We start from the raw sequence: 25,615 nt of genomic DNA on the forward strand, positions 1-25,615 counted from the left end.
TGCAGATTAAAGATTTATTTAAATACTGTGCACTTATGTTTGCTTTCATTATCAGCAGGCAGGTTTTCACTAGTTTGCTAGAATTACATGTGCTTTTGCTGTCACCAATCTGAAAAATCGCCTTGAAAATTTTGTTCCAGTTTAGAGGAATGTAAATGTAAGTTGGTGCCGTCATAAACTTGCCATATGAAGCATTGAATGGTATTATTTTCTTTATAATAGAAGGCATAGGGTCAAAAAGCTGTTTCAGTAGTTTAGATGGGAATTGTGCGATGGGACTCATGCCACAGCAGATGTTTAGGGAATTTCCCAGGAAACTGAAAATACCAGTAGGCAATTTTCCTATGCCTTGAACTCTTTCTAAAAAGGAAAAGATCTATTTAACTCAGAAGTTTTTTTTGTTGCAGTTAAATAAATAGTCATCCAGGAAAATTCAAGAATCAAAAAAACCTAATCTAACTACTAAACCGGCTGCCCTGTTAAGTACCCCCAGAGTCTTAGACTGTGCCTGTACCCTCCTGATGCCTTAACCTTATATTTGCTTCCTGTCAATGACCGTCTGTGATGCTGGGCTCTCAAATTAAAGAATACAACAACTTGCAGACAGAGATGAAGAAAGATACTAGGAAAGATTACTGAGAGTGAGTGTGACACCTCATAGAAGTTGCTGTATTCTCTCCCTGCATTTCCTCTTCTCTCTTCTCCTATCCCTCCATCTACCCTTTCTCTTGCTCTTTGGCCCACCCTGCCCCTCTCTGGCAACAGGCCATCCACCCTGCCGCCGCCCCTCTTTTCCTAGCATCTAATACCCCTCATCCCTTGTATCTTGCTAGAAAATGTTGTTTCCACTTCCTTCAGGGCTCTAACATACTGATGCTTTACAGTGCTTGGGGCCTAATGTTCAATTCCAGCTTTGCCTGACTGTGTGGAGTTGGCACATTTTTCCTGTGTCTGCATGAGTTTCTGCTGGGTGTTCCAGTTTCTTCCCGCAGTCCAAAGACGTCCAGGGTAGGTGGATTGACCTTAAATTGTCCCTATTCTCCAGGGATGTGCAGCCTGGGTGAGTTAGCAATAGTAAATGCAGGGTTAAGGCAATGGGACAGTGGTGTCAGTTTAGGTGGGGTGCGCTCCAGGGGCTTGGTGAGATTCAGTGGGCTGAGTGACCTCTTTCTGTGCTGTAGGGATTCTGTGGTTCTTTGCTAATGACTTGTGGAACATTAACTGTCACAGCAGAAATTAAATATATCTTTCAAAATACATGCATTAATTGCTGAGACCTTGACAGTAATTGTTATGGTTTATAACTGTAAAACATCAGTCATTCAGCAATATTCCTGTAACCTTCTGAGTAGAATGATAATTTACAACATTTAAGGGAAATTTCAAATGGGGGAGCCACCTGATGTTCAATGGCATTACCTTAACAGAATCCCCCACAATCAACATCTTGGGGATCACTATTGAACAGAAACGGAATTGTACTAGCCATACAAATTCTGTAGCTGCAAGGGCTGGTCAAAGCATGGAAACCTTGCACCAGTAATTCACCTCACAACTCCAGACTCCACCATCTCTACAAGTCAAAAGGGTGTTTGAATGCCCTCTGCTTGCCTGAGTGAGTGCTGTTCCAATGATGTGTTCCAGAATAAAGCAGCCAGCCTGATTGGCACCACATTCTCCAACTTTCCCTACCTTCACCAGTAATGGTCAGTAGCAGCAGTGTCAAGATACATCAGAGATTTCCCAAGAAGTCTCCCTACAAACACATAACAAGTATCATCTAGAAGGTCAGGGGCAATAGATAACCTGAGGATACCATCTCCTGCAAGTTCCTGACAAAGCTACTCTCCATCCTGACATGAAATATATTATTGTTCCTTCAGTAATGCTGTCAAAATCCTAAAGCTTTGCTTCTAACAGCTTTGAGGGTGTACCGATATCAAATGGATCGCAATAGTTCAAGAAGACCGATCACCATCACCTTTTCATGAACAACCAGAGGTGGGAAATAAATGCTGGCACAGCCAATGACACCCACCACCCATGAATTAATTTTATACAAAACAGCTTATCTGATCATTACATACCATGTGGGAGCTTGGTGTGCATAAATTGACTGCTGTGCTGCCGATAATTCAACAGTTCTGTTCCGCCTCTGTGACATTTAAGTTCATGAAGGGCACTAAATAAGTGGGAATCTTTCTTCTAATTTTCAAATGATTGCAATTGAAAACACAACAAGTTGCTGACTCTAAGGAACAAATATGCAATATCTCGTCACAAAAATATATTGGTATTTTGTATATCTCCAGAATAAATTGATCCTGATGCTATTAAAACAGATTTCTTAATAATAAAATGTATAGCAGCAAGCCCAGGACCTTATTTAACGCCTGCATTTGGAGGTAATTATAATTTTCTACCCTGCTGTAATCAGAAACATTTTGAAATTGAGGGGAACCATCCTTCCTGCATCTACCTCATTGATGCCTGTAAGCATTTTGTATAATTAAATAAGATAACCTCTCATATATTCAGGTCCTTTACCTAAGTCATTAATATAAATTCTAAGTAGTTGCGACCTCAGTGTCAATCCCTGTGGTAGTCCACTCATCACATCTTGCTCACACAAAAATGACAGACTATGCCGACTTTGACTTCTTTCAGCTAACCAATCCTCTTTCCAAGCTAAAAGACAAGCAGAAAGTGTTGGAGAAGGTCAACAGGTCAACTGCATCTGTTGAGAGAGAAGCAGAGTTGATGTTACAAGTCCCGTGATACTTCATCAGAACTGAAATGAAGCAGAACTTCTTCAATGGGCATATACCTGGAACAGATATGGCAGTGAATTAAACATTGAAATAGCAATGCTGAAAATCTGAAATACAAATTGTAAGTGCTGGAAAAAGTTCAGTCGTCTAATGAAAGGTCACTGACTTAAAACATTAACCCTCTTCTTCTTACAGATGCTAGCGAACTTGAATTCCTCAGCAGTGTTTCAGACTTCGAGCATATGCAGTTGTTTATTTAAAAGCACTGTCCAAGCCATTGTTTTACTCCCTACATCATGTGCTCTTACTTTGCGTATTATCCTTGCATGTTTCAACTTGTCAAATGCCTTCTGTAAGTGGAAGTACAGCACATCCACAGGATCCCCTGTATTCATGTAGCTTGCTACTTCCACAGAAGTCCAATAAGTTGTCAAACTAAGATACAGTTCAATAGAAATATCTTGATAAATATAAAGATACACATTTTAGGTGTGAAAAAACAAGTAATTATTGAATAAATGCAAGTATACTCGTAAAATGGAATTCGCGAATGGATTAAAATAATAATTAATGTACATCAATGTTTTTGTCAAAAAAGACACTGGAAAAATGAGTATTTTCAATTATGAGACAACTAGAGAATAAAGCCTTTGAAGATCGACTTGCAGAACTGAATCTCTTTATATTGAAGGAGGAAAATTGGGGTTGGATTTGAGATTTTCTGTTTCTGTATTTGGAAAGATGCTGCACTTGCTTTGAGATAAAGCTATAAAATCTATGATGTAAAGATTTAGTAAGAGTCAACTTTGTCATTAACTGTTGTGAACTTTTTCATAATCTGTTTATCTTGGGCACAGCAGCTGTAAAGACTGCACCAGCACTTTGCAGGATGACGGACTAAATTGGAAATGATGTTCAATTGCATATTTAAATTGTATTTAATTCAGAAAGTTGAAAAGAATAAGACAACTCCATGTAAAGATTGGAATGGTATGTGGCAACACATTTGTTACAAATTGGGGACAACTAAAATAATTCAGAGTTGATAAATGTACTGAATTGTGACCCAGTATGTTGCAAAGGCACCAAAGCTCAGTTGGACCTACTGTTAGTTGGTCTGCCAGATAATGTAAAAGGATATACACAGCAGGCCAAGCAGCATCTCAGGAGCACAAAAGCTGACGTTTCGGGCCTAGACCCTTCATCAGAGAGGGGGATGGGGTCAGGGTTCTGGAATAAATAGGGAGAGAGGGGGAGGCGGACCGAAGGTGGAGAGAAAAGAAGATGGGTGGAGAGAGTATAGGTAGGGAGGGGATAGGTCAGTCCAGGGAAGACGGACAGGTCAAAGAGGTGGGATGAGGTTAGTAGGTAGATGGGGGTGCGGCTTGGGGTGGGAGGAAGGGATGGGTGAGAGGAAGAACAGGTTAGGGAGGCGGAGACAGGTTGGACTGGTTTTGGGATGCAGTGGGTGGAGGGGAAGAGCTGGGCTGGTTGTGTGGTGCATCCAGCATCTGCAGTTCCCATTATCTCTAATGTAAAAGGATGTGCCACACAAGCAGAACCTCTGCTTAATGTGGAATGTCATCTTGGGGCCTGGGATAGGGGTGAGGGGGGAGGTGTGGGGGCAAGTGTAGCATTTCCTGCGGTTGCAGGGGAAGGTGCCGGGTGTGGTGGGGTTGGAGGGCAGTGTGGAGCGAACAAGGGAGTGCCTAATGGTATCAATGTGGACTTCAGCAGTTTCAAAATCTCCCCTTCCCCAACTGCATCCCTAAACCAGCCCAGTTCGTCCCCTCCCCCCACTGCACCACACAACCAGCCCAGCTCTTCCCCTCCACCCACTGCATCCCAAAACCAGTCCAACCTGTCTCCGCCTCCCTAACCTGTTCTTCCTCTCACCCATCCCTTCCTCCCACCCCAAGCCGCACCCCCATTTACCTACTAACCTCATCCCACCTCCTTGACCTGTCCGTCTTCCCTGGACTGACCTATCCCCTCCCTATCTCCCCAACTATACTCTCTCCACCTATCTTCTTTTCTCTCCATCTTCGGTCCGCCTCCCCCTCTCTCCCTATTTATTCCAGAACCCTCTCCCCATTCCCCTCTCTGATGAAGGGTCTAGGCCCGAAACATCAGCTTTTGTGCTCCTGAGATGCTGCTTGGCCTGCTGTGTTCATCCACCCTCACATTTTGTTATCTTGGATTCTCCAGCATCTGCAGTTCCCATTATCTCTAATGTAAAAGGATGTGCCAGGAACAGCATTTCTGAAGTGAGACAGCTATAGAACAGTAAAATTTCATGGTGTTCCTTTAAAGGAATGATGCTTCACATTCAGGTTGAAATACATTCCCTAACCAGCAAACAATCTTAATCTCAGCAAATGTATTAACAACGAAAAATGAAATAAGTCAGCAGACATCCCTGAAGATTCTGGCGAGAGAAAGATCAAGGGCCTCACTGGAATTAATGAGGAAAGGTAGAAATAGGTTTAGCAATGTGGAGAAGAAGAGGGATTGATATAATCAAAGTACAGAGGTGAAATAGAATAACAAAATACTGTGATAAATCAGTGACCGGTCAGTGGCAGAAGAGAGATCTAAAAATATGTAAATTGTCTTAAGACTGGAGATGAAGATCAAAAAATTAATAATTTTGTCCGATTCTTAACAAAGAAAGACATGCGTAACATCTCTTCCTGAGGAAACAGATAACTTTACTGTAATCCCTGACCTGACAGCAGTTGGGGCGCTCTCAATCTCCATGGAGAGATGGTACCGATTCCAGAGTGCAGACTGGGATTAGAAAGGAGATTTGTGTGGTGTTGACAATCAGAAGTGACCATTGGAGAGCTATAAACTTTGGTCTGTGATGAGTAGAAATTCCTTTACTCGAAGGGTTGTGAAGTTCTGGAATTCCTCACCCCCGATTGTAGATGTTTTTTTGTCGAATATATATAAAAGAAGAATAAATTGCATGCTGACTTGAAGGCTTTTCGGATCCCCTCAAATGGAAAAATTACAAAGGACTGACTGGTTGATACTAACTTTTGCTGTCCAAAATTTGTCTCCTGTTAATATATATATCTCTGAACACCAGGATGACTCCATCTTCAGTTATTGGAAGAAGTTAGCAATGCTACTGTTTTTTGATGATTTCCTGGTTAGAGATAAAGCCCTGTATTTTGTATTAGTGACAGTAGTGAATGAACAGCATTGTTCTTGTGTTATGCTTAGAATGATTTACAGAATTACTATGGGCTTTTACACTGGAATTGCTGGTTACCAGACAGTTAAAACAGTTTGGCAGCCTCAACCAATTAATATGTACAGCAAATCATGGTCTACCATCAACTTCAATTTTTTCTCCAAGTCATTCACGACCCTGACATGGAAATACGTCAAAGTCTTGGGCTGGATGAACACAGCAGGCCAAGCAGCATCTTCAGAGCACAAAAGCTGACATTTCGGGCCTAGACCCTTTCAGGCCCTAAAAGTCAGCTTTTGGCTCCTAAGATGCTGCTTGGCCTGTGTTTATCCAGCTCCAGACTTTGTTATCCTGGATTCTCCAGCATCTGCAGTTCCCATTATCTCTGATGGAAATATACCACTTTTTTCTTCAGGATTACTAAGTAAAAACATTCCTGGAGCTTCCTCCCCAGCAGCAAATGGTTGCATTGGTTCAGGAGGCATGGATACGCCACATTCTCAGACAACTAGGAATGGGCAATAAACACTGGGTCAGCTCACGATGCCCACGTTCATTTTCTTTTATTTATTCATTGAAAGGAAACAAAGGTGGAATTAAGAGTGAGAGAGGGATAAGAGTCAGAGTGGAAAAATAATTTTAATTTGCATTGTACAGTAGACCTCAGCAACAAATTTAAACATAAAAATAAGACTCTAGGGCCAAAAGATAATGGCCGTAGTCACATATTCACAAACAGTTACAGATTTGCTTCCACCTGAATGGAGCCCCGAACTATTTTCCATTATGTTTCCTGGTTATCTCAAGTGCCACCGCTTTATATCCTTCATGAATATGAACACCATGTCCAGGCAAGAAACCAGCATCAGTGCATCTTGTAAAGGAGCAGGATAAATTGGACAACAATGTCCTGATTTTCATGGTTGATGTGTAAGTGTAAGAAATTGTTGTTTATTTCACTGCATAACAACGTTCGTATCGTTTGCCTCATGGTTACTCTTCTTGGAAAATCTGGATCAGTGGATAAAAACTGAGTGTATGGACAAATGTAGAAGATGGTTTTAGTTCTTTGTTCCACCAATTTTACACATCCACTTTAGTGGCAAATACCCTAAAGAGGAGTTGGTAATTTAAAGAACAGTTTGTAATTGAAAGCAGTATATTGCCGACAGAAGATAACTCCTTTGCTGCCTGTGATTTGATTATTGGTAAAGACAAAACATAGATTGATATTGCATCTTTTAATGACAAGATGTATTAGACAGTAGGTGCTGGAGTAGGTCATTTGGCCCTTCGAGCCAGCACCACCATTCATTATGATCGTGGCTGATCATCCACAATCAGTATCCTGTACCTGCCTTATCCCCATAACCCTTGATTCCACTATCTTTAAGAGCTCTATCCATCTCTTTCTTGAAAGTATCCAGAGACTTGGCCTCCACTGCCTTCTCGGGCAGAGCATTCCATATATCCACCACTCTCTGGGTGAAGAGGTTTCTCCTCAACTCTGTTCTAAATGGCCTACCCCTTATTTTTAAACTGTGTCCTCTGGTTCTGGACTCCCCCATCAGCGGAAACATGCTTCCTGCCTCCAGAGTGTCCAATCCCTTAATAATCTTATACGTCTCAATCAGATCCCCTCTCATCCTCCTCAACTCAAGTGTGTGCAAGCCCAGTTGCTCCAATCTTTCAACATATGATAGTCCCGCCATTCCTGGAATTGACCTTGTGAACCTACGCTGCACTCCCTCAATAGCCAGAATATCCTTCCTCGAATTTGGAGACCAAAACTGCACTCAATACTCCAGGTGCGGTCTCACCAGGGCCTTGTACAGCTGCAGAAGGACCTCTTTGCTCCTATAGTCAATTCCTCTTGTTATGAAGGCCAGCATGCCATTAGCTTTCTTCACTGCCTGCTGTACCTGCATGCTTGCTTTCATTGACTGATGTACTAGAACGCCCAGATCTTGTTGTACTTCCCCTTTACCTAACTTGATAGTAATCTGCCTTCCTGTTCTTGCCACCAAAGTGGATAACCACACGTTTATCCACATTAAACTGCATCTGCCATGCATCCGTCCACTCACCTAGCCTGTCCAAATCACCCTGTCTTCTCATAACATCCTCCTCACATTTCACCCTGCCACCCAGCTTTGTGTCATCAACAAATTTGCCAATATTACTTTTAATGCTTTCGTCTATATCATTAATGTATCTTGTAAATAGCTGCGGTCCCAGCACCGAACCTTGTGGAACCCCACTGGTCACGTCTGCCGTTCCGAAAGGGACCCATTTATCACTACTGTTTGCTTCCCGTCAGCCAGCCAATTTTCAATCCAAGCCAGTAATTTGCCCCCAATACCGTATGCCCTAATTTTGCTCACTGATCTCCTATGTGGGACTTTATCAAAGGCTTTCTGAAAGCCCAGGTATACTATATCCACTGGCTTTCCCTTGTCCATCATCATAGTTACATGCTCAAAAAATTCCAGAAGATTAGTCAAGCACGATTTCCCCTTCGTAAATCCATGCTGACTCTGACCTATCCTGTTACTGCTATCCAAATCAGTCGTAATTTCATCTTTTATAATGGACTCTAGCATCTTTCCCACCACTGATGTCCGGCTAACCGGTCTATAATTCCCTGTTTTCTCTCTCCCTCCTTTCTTGAAAAGTGGGACAACATTTGCCACCCTCCAATCCGCAGGAGCTGATCCTGAATCTATAGAACCTTGGAAAATAATTACCAATGCATCCATGATTTCTAGAGCCACCTCCTTAAGTACCCTGGGATGCAGACCATCAGGTCCCGGGAACTTAACAGCCTTCAGACCTAACAATCTATTCAACACCATTTCCCGCCTAATATAAATACCCTTCAGTTCATCCATTACCCTAGGTCCTTCAGCCACTATTGCATCTGCGAGATTGCTTGTGTCTTCACTGGGGAAGACAGATCCAAAGTACCTATTCAACTCTTCTGCCATTTCCTTGTTCCCATAATAAATTCACCCATTTCTGTCTTCAAGGGCCCAATTTTAATCTCAACCATTTTTTTTCTTTTTACATACCTAAAAAAGCTTTTACTATTCTCCTTTATATTTTGGCCACTTTGCCTTCATAGCTCATTTTTCTCCACATATTGCCTTTTTAGTTATCGCCTGTTGCTCTTTAAAACTTTCCCAGTCCTCCGGCTTCCCGCTCATCTTTGGTATGTTATACGTTTTCATTTTTATTTTTATTTTTATTTTTATACAGTCCTTAGCTTCCCTTGTCAGCCACGACCACCCCTGCCTCCCCTTAGGATCTTTCTTCCTCTTTGGAATGAACTGATCCTGCACCTTCTGCATTATATCCGGAAATACCTGCCATTGTTGTTCCACTGCCATCCCTGATAGGGTATTGAACCATTGAACTTTGCCCAGCTCCCCCCTCATAGCTCCATAGTTCCCTTTGTTCAACTGCAATACTGACACTTCAGATTCTTCCTTCTCCCTCTCAAATTGCAGATTAAAACTTATCATATTATGGTCACTACCTCCTAATGGCTCCTTTACTTCAAGGTCCCTGATCAAATCCGGTTCGTTGCACAACACCAGATCCAGAATTGCCTTCTCCCTGGTGGGCTCCAGTACCAGCTGTTCCAAGAAATCCATCTCAGAGGCACTCCACAAACTCCCTTTCTTGGGTTCCAGTACCATCCTGATTCTCCCAGTCTACCTGCATATTGAAACCCCCCATTACAACTGTAGTAATACCTTTTCAACTCTTGATTCAACTTGCACCCTACATCCTGACTACTGTTTAGGGGCCTGTACATAACTCCCATTAGGGTCTTTCTATCCTTAGAATTCCTCAGCTCTATCCATACTGACTCTATATCTCCTGATTCTATGTCCCCCCTCGCAAGGGACTGAATATCATTCCTCACCAACAGGGCCACCCCACCACCTCCGCCCCTCAGCCTGTCCTTTCGATAGCACGTATAGCCTTGAATATTCATTTCCCAGGCCCTGTCCACTTGAAGCCACGTCTCAGTTATCCCCACAACATCGTACCTGCCAATTTCCAACTGAGTCTCAAGCTCATCCTCCTTATTTCTTAGGCTTCGTGCATTCATATATAATATTTTTAATTTGTTACTCCGCTCACCCTTCCTATCAATCCCTATTTCACCTGACCATTCTGTATGAACCCTTCTTGAGTTTTCTTGGTTGGCTGTGTTGTCTTTCTTAACTTCTCTTATTTTTACCTTCCCTTTAACTTCCTTCTTATGTTTCCAGTTTGTTCCCCCCCCCCACTACTTAGTTTAAACACACCTGCGTTGCAGTGGCAAACCTGTCTGCCAGAATGCTGGTCCCCCACCTATTAAGGTGCAACCAGTCCCTCTTGTATAATTTATCCTTACCGCAAAACACACCCCAGTGTTCCAAGAATTTAAATCCTTGCTTTCTGCACCAGTTCCTCAGCCACTCATTCAAGTCCTTGAAATGGTCCACTGTCAGTGAAATATTTTCAGGTATAATAAAGGGAAATATTTTTGTCAAATCTTCAAAGCATTATCATATCATAAATATCAGTGTAATTACTGGACAAATAACGTACTCAGTTGGTTGATGGATACGTATTTGGAATCAGAACAGTAGGAATACTCCCTTGCTGCTCTTTGAAGAGTGCCATTACATCTTGCGTCTATCTGAGCACAGTAGCAAAATGTGAAGCTGTTCTCCAGCATCTATAGTTCCCATTATCTTTATCTAAGCACGGATTGGGTCTTAATTAACGTGCTGCTTTATAAGGTCGTACATCCAAACACAGCACTTCCATATTGTTGCATTAAAGTGTCTGTGATTTAACGTGTCATTTATCGTTTCTCCTGAATGGAATTTGCCTGGTTGTTTAACTGTCCGCTACATTGACTTCAGTTTGATGTATTATTCTTGGCCTTCTGTCTCTCATGGGAAGCTCAAATTATTTTTCTTCGTTATTGGTTTCCATGTGTAAGAATTGAATAATTTTGGTACGCAGCTTTTTCATACTCCTTCCTTCAGTTGATACATGTCTGATTGTCTTGATTGGAACCCAGTACATGTTATTTAGTCTTAATCTAGGCTGGGAGTAAATATCACATCTTCACTTTCAGTACCACATTTCAGCAACACGTCTGTTAATATTTGGTGATAAACTTGAGAGAATGCTTTTTCAGTCTGTGAAGTACGTACACATGTTTTTGTTCACTCATATTTATCAAAGATTGTTCTTGGGTTAAATATTCCCTGTTGTTCCTATTCTAAATCCAAACCCTGACTGTGCTTCATCAATCTCAGCTTCAAATGTGATTTTTTTTTGTCATGTTTTTCAAGACCATTTAAATGACACGACTTATTCAGCCCGTGGTTCTAATATGCTCGAGTACTTTAGGTTTTCAAGGTAACGTTGAGTAATGATGTCTCAAGTTACTTGGAAAGGATTCTTTGGTCCATATTTGATAACATTTCTGTTATCACTTTTAATTCTGTTTCTCAAAAAACTGTTAAATGTTCTGTTGTTGCTTCATGTTTGCCTGGAACTTGTGTTGTAATTACCAATTTGAAAGTATTTCCTACCGTTGCTATCATTGTGTTTCATCCATTTTTCCCCCTCTTTTGAGGACTCCCAGACTATGCATCATATGGACAATTTTAATACATTATGTGCATTTTTTTTTGCATGTAACATTGCCTACAACATCAAAACAGACCTGACAAAGTATCTTAGATCAAGCAAAATGTAGACAATTAAGATATGAATAAATGCTCAAAACATGGAAGTTTGAAGGAATACGCTTGAAGCTAAAGTGAAAATTAATGTGGACAGGGTGGAACACATTGATAATATTATCTATTTAGGACAAATTAATGGCAGATGTGAGGTAGAAGTTGGAAGAAGAAGAGAGATGAACTGGAAGTAATATTGTGAAGATTAACGGAAAAGAAACTCAACTTTGTAACGGAATAAAATCATAAGGTGCTACATTCTATGCCTCAGAACCATGCCAATAGGAAGATGGACACCTTGGAAATGTGGATACTAAGACAGATGCTAAAAATTCGAAATGAAGATCATAAGACAAATGAAGATGTATTTGAAGTTGTGGGGCTGAAAAAAAAATTCCCAAAATAGTGATGGCTAGAAAAGAAAATCTCAGTATTTTGGTCATTTGATTAGATCTCAAAAGGTGCACAGGTCTCTTCTAGAAGTCAAAATGAAGAGCAGCCTAAACCAGATTCATCCTAGGAGGTGTTGGATAAGGGATGTCAAAGTGTGGTTGCAGATGAGCTAAAGTTGATGTGAGAGAAATGCACAAAAAGCTACAGTGGCATATCATTACAGCACATGAGAATTGTACAGCGTTCTTCTGTTTTCGTTGAAATTCATTTACATATCTTCTAATCAGCTCAGCTGATGGGTGAATTAGCTGTTTTCAGTCAATAGATAAAGGAGATAATAAAATAGGTAATATCTTGGCCCCGACATTTACATATTCAAATGAAGTTTTATTAGCTGATTTTTGTTTGGTAGTGTAACCATGCTGCAAAACTGGGGTTTTCTTTACAATCCTGCTGTAGACCCTGTAAAGATAACTTTTTAAAAGATAGGTGAATTTCTAGTGACTGACTTGAACATGTGAGATTTTGCATTCTGTAACTGGAGCCAACAACTAAAGGTGGAGATTGTTTGAACGTTTTATTATTGACTGCCCATTCTTGCTCTCCAGAGAGATTAACTCTCTCAATTTACTCATTTCCGTTCTGAATGTATGTAGACATTATTGCTAACCAATTTTATTTCCCAAACAAGCTTTATCTCATATTTTATTCCTGTCTTTTGGTCATTCTCTGTCATGCTTTTTATTCCTTAGTTTGATGTACTTTTTAATGAAACTGATCTAGGTATGTTATAACACAACCCCATGCTAGATAGGACTTGAATCTGGACCACTGCCTAGAGATTGGGACAGTACTACAGCACCACAGGATGCCCTGTTTCTTTACATTTTAATTTTTCCTTGACTAGTTTAGTTAACTGTGGATTGTGGGTCTCCCTTTAGAATATTTGTTTTTCTTTACGGCAAGGATATACTTGTTCCAAGTGTGCAGAAATATCCCCATTAACGTCTGCCACTGTTTCTCGATTGACAGCCACTAGCCTTGATTTCCATTTCACTGTAAACTGTTTTCTTTTGAGTCCATGTAATTGCCCTTATTTAAATTTAAAATCCTTAATTAAATCACGGCGGCACAGTGGCTCAGTGGTTAGCACTGCAGTCTCACAGTGCCAGGGACCTGGGTTCGATCCCCGCCTCAGGCGACTGTCTGTGTGGAGTTTGCACATTCTCCCTGTGTCTGCGTGGGTTTCCTCTGGGTGCTCCGGTTTGTGCAGGATAGGTGAATTGGCCATGCTAAATTGTCCGTAGTGTTCAGGGGTGTGTGGGTTATAGGGGGATGGGTCTGGGTGGGATGCTTCAAGGGGCGGTGTGGACTTGTTGGGCCAAAGGGCCTGTTACCACACTGTAGGGAATCTAATCTAAATTTCAAAATGCTTTCATTCTGAGATCATTTATTAATCTTGTCACACTTCACAAAATCCAACTCTAGTAAAACTGGTTGTCTGGTTAGTTGAGGAATGTGTTCCTCTAAGAAGCTATCATGAATGTATTCACTCAACTTCACTCTAAACTGCCATTGCCAACCTGATTCTTAAAAATTTATATGTAGATTAAAATCACCAATGATTATTACTATACCCTCAACAAACTACTACTACCAGTAAACTTTATTCCACATTAGTTACTGTTAGTGAGCTTGTAGATCAGGTTATTGACAACTCTTTTCCTCTGTTATTCCTTCTCCTCTCAGAAATTAATCATGTATTGTGATCGTTGATGCGATTCACCTGTTGATTGCCCCACATTGCCATCCTTGACGAACAGAGCTGCCCCTCCACCTTCATCTTTACCTAGCTTACCTTCCCAAATACTTTTAACATAGCTCTTAATATTCAGGATCTGCCCCTTGTCACTACACAGCCAAGTCTCTCTGTAATTGCTATCAGTTCATATTTATTTCCTTCATTGTGTGCTATCATTTAGTTTACTTTGTTATAAATTCTGTGCACTTGAACCTCCTTTTGTCATTCTGTGACCAGTGTTACTATTTTTATGTTCTGCCTTGCTTCATCTACCCAAGCTTGATCCTTCACTGCCATTGCTTAAGTAAAACCCTGTCTGTTTTCCCAGCTATATGGTTTGCTGGAACTGTGGTCTCAGCATGGTTCAAGTAGAGCTCAACCCAATTACGTTGTCACCACTTTGACCCACCCGTGTCCCATGAACTGGAGCCCACTTTTCCCACAACAGTCTTTGAGCTATGCGTTCACGTGACTAACTTATGTGCCCACTGCCAAATGACACATTGCTCAGACGATCTAGCGATTATTACTCTTGATGTTCACTTGTTCAGTTTGGTGCCGAGTTCCTCATAGGGTCTAAGCAGAGCCTTTATCTAATCCTCCCAATGTCATTAGTACATTTAAGAGCAATGAGAACTGGATTCACCCCTACTTCTCTGACTTCCTGTCTAAACCTGAACAGATATTTTGAACTCTGGTACCAGGTAGGTTAAATGGACTTCTGCACCCGTGGTCATGTCTGCACAGAAGGGTGTTTATCACTCCCCCTGTCTCAACTGTACTATCCCCAACTACCACACCATTCCAACTCACCCACCAACACCTCATTGCGTGTGCGCACGCCATTTCTCTGCTGACCTTGCATTCATCCACGCAAGTGAGCATTTTAAATTTGTTTGATAATGACAAGGGTTGGGCTTCTGCACCATCACAATTTCCTGTTTCTTATCTACTTCATTCATGGTCATGCCTTCCTATCTCTTCCTAGAAATAGTTAGACTGTCCAAATTCTATCTTGGAATTAAATAGGCAGTTTAGTGTATAATTCTTTATAAAGCCACATTTCTAATACCTGTCTGAAACTTAGAAACTAAACATCTATCAACTGTTGTCCAGGTTATTATTTACTGGTGTGAATGTTTTGCTGGATATCATTGTCATTCTCTCCCCCCCCACCCCCCCCCCCCCCCCCCCCCCCCCCCCCCAAACACAACTAAACAACTAACCTTTTTATTGAGCAGCATTTGGAGTGGTTCAAGTCAACCACTGCTCTGTTTCACTTTAAATTAAACAAACAGTCCTAAAACATTCAGAGTAGGAACTGCTGATGCCGGAGAATGAGATAACAAGGGGTAGAGCTGAATGAATACAGCAGGCCAAGTAGCATCAGAGGAGCAAGAATGTGAACGTTTCAGGTCTGGACCCTTCTTTAGATATGGGGGAGGGAAAGGGGATTCTGAAATAAATAGAGAGGTGGAGGTAGATGGAAGATGGATTAAGGAGCAGATAGTTGGAGAGGAGACGGACAGGTCAAGGAGGTAGAGATGGAGCCAGTAAAAGTAAGTTTAGGTAGGTAGTTACATAGAACAGTATAGCGCAGAACAGGCCCTTTGGCCCTCGATGTTGAGCCGACCTCTGAACTAATTTAAGCCCCTCCCCCTACACTATCCCATCATTATCCATATGCTTATCCAAGGACTGTTTAAATGCCCCTAATGTGGCTGACATAACTACATTGGCAGGCAGGGCGTTCCACGCCCTTACCACTCTGAGTAAAGAACCTGCCTCTGACATCCGTCCCAAATCCATCACCCCTCAATTTGCAGCCACGCTCCCCCATACAAGCTGAAGTCATCATCCTTGGAAAAAGACTCTCACCATCCACCCCACCCAATCCTCCGACCATCCCGTACATCTCCACTAAATCCCCTCTAGGATGGGAGTTGGTCTGTTTGTACATTTGTAGGATACGTGGAACAATCCTTCTTCCGAAGCTATGCTGGCCCTACCTCCACCTCTTCCTCTGTTATATCGATGACTGTATCAGTGCCACTTCATGCGCCCACGAGGAGCTCAAACAGTTCATCCACTTTACTAACACCATCCACCCCAACCTTAAGTTCACCTGGACCATCTCCGATACCTCCCTCTTTTTCCTGGACCTCTGTTTCCAGCTCTGGCAACCAACTGGAAACCGATATCTATTTCAAGCCTCCTGACTCCCACAGCTATTTAGAATACATCTGCTCTCACCCGCCTTCCTGCAAAAATGTCATCCCTTATTCCCAATTCCATTGCCTCTGCCGCATCTGCATCCTTGATGTCATCAATTTTAAGGATTGTAACTTCTCCACAGTGGTCAAAAAACCATCGACTGTATCTCTTGCGTTTTCTGCAACTCATCCCCCAACCCCCTCCCTGCAATAACAAGAAAAACAGAATCTCTCTCATCCTCACGTACCATCCCACCAACCTCCAGATCCAAAGCATCATCAGATTACTATCTAAATGGAGTCAAGTTATGTAAAGGGGATCTCAGTGTTCTAGTACATCAGTCAATGAAAGCAAGCATGCAGGTACAGCAGGCAGTGAAGAAAGCTAATGGCATGTTGGCCTTAATAACAAGAGGAAGAGAGTACAGGAGCAAAGAGGTCCTTCTGCAGCTGTACAAGGCCCTGATGAGACCACACCTGGAGTATTGTGTGCAGTTTTGGTCTCCAAATTCGAGGAAGGACATTCTGGCTATTGAGGGAGTGCAGCGTAGGTTCACGAGGTCAATTCCAGGAATGGCGGGACTATCATATGTTGAAAGATTGGAGCAACTGGGCTTGCATACACTTGAGTTTAGGAGGATGAGAGGCGATCTGATTGAGACGTATAAGATTATTAAGGGATTGGACACTCTGGAGGCAGGAAGCATGTTTCCGCTGATGGAGGAGTCCAGAACCAGAGGACACAGTTTTAAAAATAAGGGGTAGGCCATTTAGAACAGAGTTGAGGAAAAACTTCCTCACCCAGAGGGTGGTGAACATATGGAATGCTCTGCCCTAGAAGGCAGTGGAGGCCAACTCTCTGGATACTTTCAAGAAAGAGATGGATAGAGCTCTTAAAGATAGTGGAATCAAGGATTATGGGGATAAGGCAGGAACAGGATACTGATTGTGGATGATCAGCCACGATCATAATGAATGGTGGTGTTGGTTCGAAGGGCCGAATGGCCTTCTCCAGTACCTATTGTCCATTGTCTATCCTCTGCTACTTCCGCCACCTGTAATCTGACCCCACTACCAAGGACATTTTTCCCTCCCCACCCATACCTGCCTTCCAGAGGGACCACTCTCTTGGTGCCTCCCTTGTCCGCTCCACACTTTGCACTTGCTCCGCCACCTCTTGCACTTTTCCCTGCAACCGCAGAAAGTGTACACCTGCACCTACACCTCTCCCCTCACCCCCATCCCAGGCCCCAAAAAGTCTTTGCACATTAAACAAATGGTCACCTGCACATCTGCTAACATGGTATACTGTATCTGCTGTTCCCAATGTGGCCTCCTCTGCATGGGGGAAGCCAAGCGGAGGCTTGGAGACGGCTTTGTGGATCGCCTATGCTCAGTTCACGACAAACGACTGCACGTCCCAGTTGTGGACCACTTCAACTGCCTCTCCTACTCCTTGGACGACATGTCCATCCTGGGCTTCCTCCAGTGCCACAATGATGCCATCTGTAGGTTGCAAGAACAGCACCTCATATTTGCTTTGGAACCCTGTAGCCCAATGTTATAAATGTGGACTTCACAAGCTTCAAAATCTCCCCGCCACTGACTGCATTCCAAAACCAGCCCAGCTTATCCCCGCCTCCGTGACTTGTCTGTCCTTTCTCCCCAGTATCAACTCCTCCCACGTCAACCCCCACACCCATCTCACACCTACCAATCTCATCCCCACCTCCTTGACGTGCCCGTCTTCCCTGGACTGACCAAACCACATCCTAACTCCCCATCTACACTCACCTTTACTGGCTCTGTCCCTGCCTCCTTGGCCTGTCTATCTCCTCTCCAAATATCTGCTCCTTTATCTATCTTCCATCCGCCTCCCCCTCTCTCCCTATTTATTTCAGAATCCCCTTCCCCTCCCCCATTACTGAAGAAGGGTCTTGACCCAAAACGTCAGCTTTCCTGCAACTCTGATGCTGCTCGGCCTGCTATTTTCATCCAGCTCTACACCTAGTTCTAAGACATACTGGCCTCGTAAAGTTCATATTTTAATATTAATTGCTGTCTGTATTGTGGCTCAAGTAGGATTGGTTCTTTGCTGACATAGAATCATATAGCACAGAGCAGACCCTTTGGCCCAACTGGGCCATGCCTACCAGATTTCCTAAAAACTAGTTCTGTTTGCCTCTGTTTGGCCCATATCTCTGCAAACCTTTCCTATCCATGTACCTGTCCAAAAGTCTTTTAATGTTATAATTGTACCTGTCTCTATCACTTCCTTTTATGGCTCACAACATTGGTTTCATGGGGGATACACTGATGGAAGAAACTAAGGAACCTGTTGATGAGCTCTGATTTTATCTTGGTTCTGACCATTCCCTTACGAAATATGCAATTGTGATGTTTGAACATTTTTAAATAATTCCTTATACTTTCACTTTAGATTTTTCATATGAATGGACAGCATAGAGCTGAAAAGAATGAGAAGAAGCTTTGCCAGCAGTATTTATTAGTAGACTGTGTTTTGTCTTAGAAAATTGTATTAAATTGAGGGGATATGGTGGCATAGAAATATTGTCACTGGACTACTAATCCAGAGATTTAGACTAATCCTCTGGTGACGTGGTTTTGGCTTTCCGGTAACAATACTGAAGACACATTCCACAACTAGTTGCATCCCCTCACTAAGCTGTCCTGTATTAGTTGCAAAGGTTGACCAGGCGTGCCCTGTACACAAAAAGCAAGACAGATGTCACCCAGCCACCTCTGCCTCATCAATGTACTATCTATCATCATCAAAATAAAATTTGTAACCCTGAGGTTTGGAATCAATGTAGAGTCCAGCGAAGGAAGTAAAAGAAACTGGTTATGAAAGGAAAAGAGAATATGAATGTAAACTAGTGAGAAGCAGAAAGCTTACTGTAAGAGCTGTGTTAGGTATTAAAAGGATGAGCTCAGTCAAAATTGAGCTCATTAAGTTGGAGATAGGAGACATTTAAAGAGAGAAACAGTGAAATGGCAGAAAATTTAAATTAACTTTGCATCACTCTACATGAAAGAAGAGATGGAAACTGTTAGAAATACTAGGTGACCAAGGGCCTTGAGAGACTGAAGAAAATGATCTCTGCAAAAACAAAGTAGTACTTGAAATACTGCATAAAACTTTGACAAACCGCTTGGACCAGATGAGCTTCATCACAGAATGTTGAAGGTGGTGGCTAGCCACAGTTGGGTGCATTGGTGGTTACCTTTCAAAATTCTGTAGTTTCTGGAAATGTTCCTGCAAACACGAAAGTAGAAAATGAGACAGCTGAGCGGAGCCTTGCCCTGTCTTTTTCTAGAAGAAGCTCGAATGGCAAACTGTGTGAGACTGCCACTCCCTGGATCATCTGACCCAATATTTCAGGTGGATGACAGTCAGAGCTTGAAAGGAACTTTTTTCTGGTTCTGATCAAAGAATGTCAGTGTGGTTAATAGAGTCTGTGTTGCCTGATCTGCTGACTATTTTGAAATACCTGTTTTAAATTAAAATTTCTAACAAATTGAAAATGTAGTATACCCAACATTGGAATTTTTCAGTGCACTGGCAAGTAGCATTTTATATTTGAGCCGTTGGCTTATTACCTTTTTCAAAACATTTGAGAAACAAAATTGTGCCCTGACTCTGTTCATTATTTGTTTTCAATTCTAGTTTTGTCAACCTGGTGGCTGGCAGCTGTCCACTGAACGAAAGCAACCAACGTACTTTGTGGTGGTTTTGACAGACATTGACTCGGATCGGCACTACTGTGCATGTCTAACATTTTATGAAGCAGAAATTAATTTGCAAGTAAGTCCATTGAGTTTCTTATTTAATTCATCTTACTTTACGTTGCAGTTAATAGTTCACAGTAGGCTTCTGGGGAGAGGGAATGTATGAAAGGATAGTTTAAAGAATGAAGCTGGCAGTGCTGGGCAGATTGCAGACCTAGGACAGTACTGTCAGGAAGGGAATTGCAGTATCTTGACCCACTGACAGCGAAGCTCTGGCAATATTGTTTCAAAGTAAGAATTGTGTGTGCCTTGGAGGTAGTGGTGTTCTTGTCTGCTGCTCTTGTCTTTCTTGGTGATCGAGGTGGCTGGCTTGGTAGGGGTTGTTTAAGGTGCCTTGGTGCATTATTGCAGTGCATTTTGTAGGTGATGCACACTGCTGCCACTCTGTCGGTGGTGGAGGAAATAAATGTTGAAGATTTCTGAGGTAGAGCACTAATCAAGAAAGCTGCTTTGTTCCTGATGATGCTGTGCTTATTGAATGTTGGAGTTGTACTCATTCACGTCGATGGAGAATACTCAGTCCCATACTTGCCTTGTAAAAGGTGAATAGGCTTTAAGGAGCCAGGGTGTAAGATTCGAGATACAGACTTCTTAGCCCCTGACCAGGTCTTTTGACCACAGTATTTGGCTAGCTCACCAGTGGTAGGATGTTGATAGTTGACGGATTCTTCATGAATATCAAGGGTGATGGTTGGATGTCTCCTGTTGGAGATGCTTATTGCCTGGCACATATGTGATGCGAATGTTACATAATACTTATTGATGCAAGTCTGAGTGTTGTCCAGTTATTGTTGCACTTGGATTCCAACTGCTTTAGTGTTTGAGTTGCAATTGGTGCTGGACATTGTACAGTGGTAGTGGACCTACCTCAGAGCCAGAGGCCAGAGTTCAGTCCCACCTGCTTCAGAAGTGTGTTGTAATATCTCTGACCTAGCTGATCCAAAAATATCTAAAAATGATTATCGAGGGCTCTTGTGGTACAGTGGTAATGTCCTTACCACTGACCCAGAATGCCCAGGCCCAAGTCCCATCTGCTCAAAGTGTGTGAGAAAATCTGTGAATAGGTTGATTGGAATGGATCTAAAACTCTACTTGAGTGCAAAAATAACAAAAAACCTTGATTAGAACCGGACTGTGACCAAACAACTTTGGGCACTTGTGGTACAGTAGTGATGTCCCTACCTTTGAGCCATGAGGCCCAGTTTCAAGTCTCAGCTGCTCCAGAGATGTATAATAATGTGTCTCAACAGATGGATAACAAAATATCAGTTCTGAGGAATTCCTGAACCTTTGCCAGTGATTATTACAAATGACGTTTATGATGAGGTCAATATTGAAGAGGTCCTTGGAACATCTGGGGTAAAACTGGGACAAAAATGATGAATTTTAAGGCCTTTATTCTCTGATGTGTTATTGTTGATGTTGATTTTTCCTTTCAAAACTGAGACAAGTGAATTATAAGGTATTATGATGTGAATTGCTCTGATTTAGAAGGTTGACATTAAACAATGGAGAATTTGGAGCACAGTACACTTTAAAAGTTCTGATCATGGAGAGTGCTTAAAAGTAGAATTATATGAAAGTATCTAATGTGATTATATAAAATGTCTTGTGTTTATATTGAATTTCAAAAATAATGTTAACATTATCTTTTACAAAAGGTAATATCTGCTACCCAGGAACAATGTGCTTAAAGTGGAGAAAATTTAAATATGGTTCCAGAGGCCTGTTTGCTAATCCTGTCAAACTATTACATACAATTTGTCACCAAGTATAATAATTTTTTAATTAATTAATGTTTCTAAAACTCCAAGAACATTGTTATAGTCCATTTGTACAAGAAACATTTTTGGCAGCTGACTTGTTACTTAATTGAAATGCATCAAAACAAGTTCAAGATAAGTCTGAACTAAATTATCATTCCAGAATATTTCTTCAGATAATAATTATAAACAGAATGTTGTGCAAAGGCCTTTGTTTGTGAATGTTAATGTGAGGTTAAGGCCTTTAGTTTATTACCTCCATCCTAAATTATAAAATGGAATGTGGATTATGGTACTGCAGTGTTTTTATCATCAGACTGATGTTCCTTTTGCACAGTTACCCCTAAAGTTTGACCTGGAACCTTTATAGATAGCTTCCATTTCCTTCTCTGGACAATCTGTCATGTAGACATCAGTTGCTAAACATATTAAGTTCAAGGTTCTTCTGGTCAGACACCACAATTATGAATTTATTGAGATAAGTTACATGCTTTGAATTCCATTCTCATGACCAAATAATATGCTAAGCCCCATTGTTGTCCTTGTACTGCATGAACATAAAGAACATTTAGCAAAAAACAGCAACCTTCAAGATTACAGTGTAAAGGTCTCAAATACAGCATGCAAAGAATATGAAAGTTGTTTAATCAGTACAAGTTAACTTCAGAAAGAGTGACGTTAATTTTTATTTAGTTTTGTGCCAGGGAGATGGAACATATATTATCTGAATTGGAGATTAAAATTCTAAGCTTGGATTTTAAGTAAGGTGTATTTATTTACAAATTGAACAATGAAGATTGTTTTATAGAGCAACTCGACTAATTTTCCTTTTGCTGAAAAGTTGTTATCCGTAATGGCTACAGTGCAGTAGGAGGCCATTCAGCCCATTGTGTCTCTGCTAGGCGAGAAAAACTTAAGCTAGTCACAGTTTCTGCCCACTCCCCTGTAGCCTTAGAATGTTTTTATTCTCTTTAGGACATTATCCAGTTGTTTGAAGCCTGATTGAATCAGTGTCCTCCATATTTTCTGGCTGTGTGCTCACAATCCTAAAGGCTTGTCATTATTTTGCCATTCACCTTAAGTTGGTCTACTCTGGTCCTCAACTCTGTTGCTAATGGGAATGACTGCTTCCACACTGTCTGGATTCATCGTGAATTTGAGTAATCATATTAATTTTCTTTTCTTACCCTTTTCTTTTCTGAAAAGAATAGACTCGGCTTCACTAATCCATCCACGTAGCTGAAATTCTTCATCCTGGAAATCATTCTCGTATTATCTTTTCTGCTTTCTCTCTGATATCTTCAAACTTCCTGAAATATGGTGTCCAGAATTGGGAACACTACATCAGTTGAAGATGAGCCAGTCTTTCATGTTTTTTTCATCATGTTCTTGCTTTTGAATGATGTTCCTCTATTTGTAAGGCCCAAGATCGCATGTGCCATGTTAACCACTTTATCAATATGGCTCTCTCCTTTCAGTGATTTGGGCACACATATCCTCAGGTTTTTCAGCTCCTAGAAACATGGAAAATAGGAACAGGAGCCATACAGCTCTTTTAGCCTGCTTTGCCATTCTGTATGACCATGGCTGATCATCAACCTCAATATTGTTTCCACTTTCTCCCCATGCTCTGTGATGCCTTTAACAGCTATATTAACTCTTTCTTGAAAACAAAAAGTCTCAGACAGTTTATGTGACGTAGAATTCCAGGGTCGATATCACCTGACCAAAGAAATTTCTCCTCATTTCAGGTCTACCCCGTATCCTTAGACTGTGGCCCCTGGTTCTGGACTCTCTGGCCACCAGGAATGTTCTCCTTGCATTTATCTGGTCTCATTCTGCTAGAATTACTTGTGTTTCTATGAGATCAGTCTTCACTCTTTTCAATTTCAGTGAGTATAGTCCAAATCAATTCAATCTTTCTTAATATGTCAGTCCAATCATTCCATGACTGAGGACAATCAAGATTTGTTGCACTCCCTCCATAGCCAGAACATGTTTACTCAGATAAGGAGATCGAAATTGCACACAATACTCTAAATATAGCCTCACCAAGGCTCTTTACAATTGTCACAAGGATCTTTACTCCTGTACTTGAATCCTCTCGCTATGAAGGCCAACATACCATTCATCGCCTTCACTTCCTGCTGCACCTGCATGCTTTCAGTGACTGTTGTACAAGGATATCCAGTTCTTGTTGATCTTCCCTTTTTCCTGATTTTGTCACTGTTCAGATAATCTGACTTCCTGTTTTTGCTACAAACATGACATTTATTTACATTATACTTCAACTGCCATGTTTTTTCTCACTCATTCAAGTTCTTCAAATCACGTATTACTTTCGATCCGTCATCAATTAACTAATATATATTGTGACTAGTTAGGGTTCAAGCACTGATCCTTGTGGTGCCCAATTGGTCACTGCCTGCCGCTTGGAAAAATAAGAATTTATTCCTACTGTTTATTTCCTGCCTGCCAAACAGTTCTCTGTCCATGTCTGTACACGAACCCCAAACCCATGCATTTCAATTTTACTTGTTGGGACCTTATCAAGTCATTTAAACTCCCATTAAAATTGTATCCTTTGATTGACATTACTTCATTCTTCCAAACAAACAATACTGTTTCACACTTCTTTGCATTAAATCTCAGCTGTTGCTGGCTATCGCTGACTTCTGTGCCCTATTTTAAGCCCTCTTGAAGTCTGTCACTCTGTTCATCACAGTTAGCAATACTTTCAAGTTTTGCATCACCTGTACAATTTGAATTTGTACTTTATGAATTTTGAAATTGCACCCTAAACACCCAAGTTCAGGTCACTGATTCATAGCAACTAAAGCAGTAGTTGTAATATTGATCCTTATGAAAGCTCACTATATGCCATCCTCCATTCTGAAAAACAACTAATTGTTTGCCATTGCTTGGGTCCCGAGAACAAACCCCACTTTGTATCTGTGTTGTCACTGTTGCTTTGATTCCATGAGCTTCAACTTTTCTGACAAGCCAGTTAAATTAACATTTTGAAAGAACACTTATACACACAGCCATGTTACTCTCATGAGCACTCCCTGTTAACTAATTTAAAAGGTCAAGTCTGTTAAATACTATTTGCTTTTTGCCAATATGTATTGGCTTTTCTAATTCATTCACATTTGTCCAAGTGACAATCTGCCTCCCAGATTATCATTTTTACAGGCTTTCCCACCACAAAGATTAAACATACTGACTTGCCATTACAGTGCTTATCCTTGCATTCCTTTTTGTGTATGGCTGGAGCTTTTCTAGTTCTCCGGTCATAGTCACGTAGCATGGAAACTGATCCTTTAAGTCAACCAGTCCATGCTGATCATAGTTGCAAACTAAACTAGACCCATATCCCTCCAGATATTTCTTATTTATGTATTTATCCATATGTCTTTTAAATGTTGTAACGGTACCCACGTCCAGCACTTCCCCTGGCAGTTCGTTCCACAAAAGAATCATTTTGAATGTTTTTTTGAAAACCCCTCATTTTTTAAAAAAGATCTTTCTCCTCTTCCCTTGAAAATATACCCCCTAGTCTTGAAATTCCCCACCCTAGGGAAAAGACATGATCTTCACCATATCTATGGCCCTTATAATTTTATAAACCTCTATAAGATCATCCCTTAACCTCCTACACTGCAGTGAAAAAAGTCCCAAGCTATCCAACCTCTACTGATAAATCAAGCCGTCCATTCCTGGCCATGTTCTGGTGAATCTTTTCTGAACTCTCTCCAGCTTAGTAGTAGTAATCTTCCTAAACAGGGAGACCAGAACTGGACATCGTACTCCAGGTTAGGCCTCAGCCTCAACATAACATCCCAACTTCTGTTCTCAAAGGTCTGAGCAATGAAAGCAAGTGTGCCAAATGCTGCCTTAATCACC

The 25,615-nt window shown here is 41.3% G+C and overlaps 1 protein-coding gene across 5 annotated transcripts in view; it reads left to right on the forward strand.

Moving 5' to 3' along the window:
- sbf2 (SET binding factor 2) overlaps positions 1-25,615 on the forward strand; it is a 609,277-nt gene that overhangs the window by 197,252 nt on the left and 386,410 nt on the right. For all 5 annotated transcript variants that reach the window (XR_009446846.1, XR_009446845.1, XR_009446847.1 and 2 more), the window contains exon 3: positions 19,825-19,962. Coding sequence is in view for 2 of the 5 variants with exons in the window: in XM_059652034.1 (XP_059508017.1) it covers positions 19,825-19,962 (138 nt within the window). In the remaining 3 variants the exon portion in view is untranslated. The remainder of the gene's footprint in view (positions 1-19,824; positions 19,963-25,615) is intronic.

This window comes from Stegostoma tigrinum, chromosome 17, assembly GCF_030684315.1.
Source record: "Stegostoma tigrinum isolate sSteTig4 chromosome 17, sSteTig4.hap1, whole genome shotgun sequence".
In the NCBI taxonomy this organism is placed as follows: domain Eukaryota; kingdom Metazoa; phylum Chordata; class Chondrichthyes; order Orectolobiformes; family Stegostomatidae; genus Stegostoma; species Stegostoma tigrinum.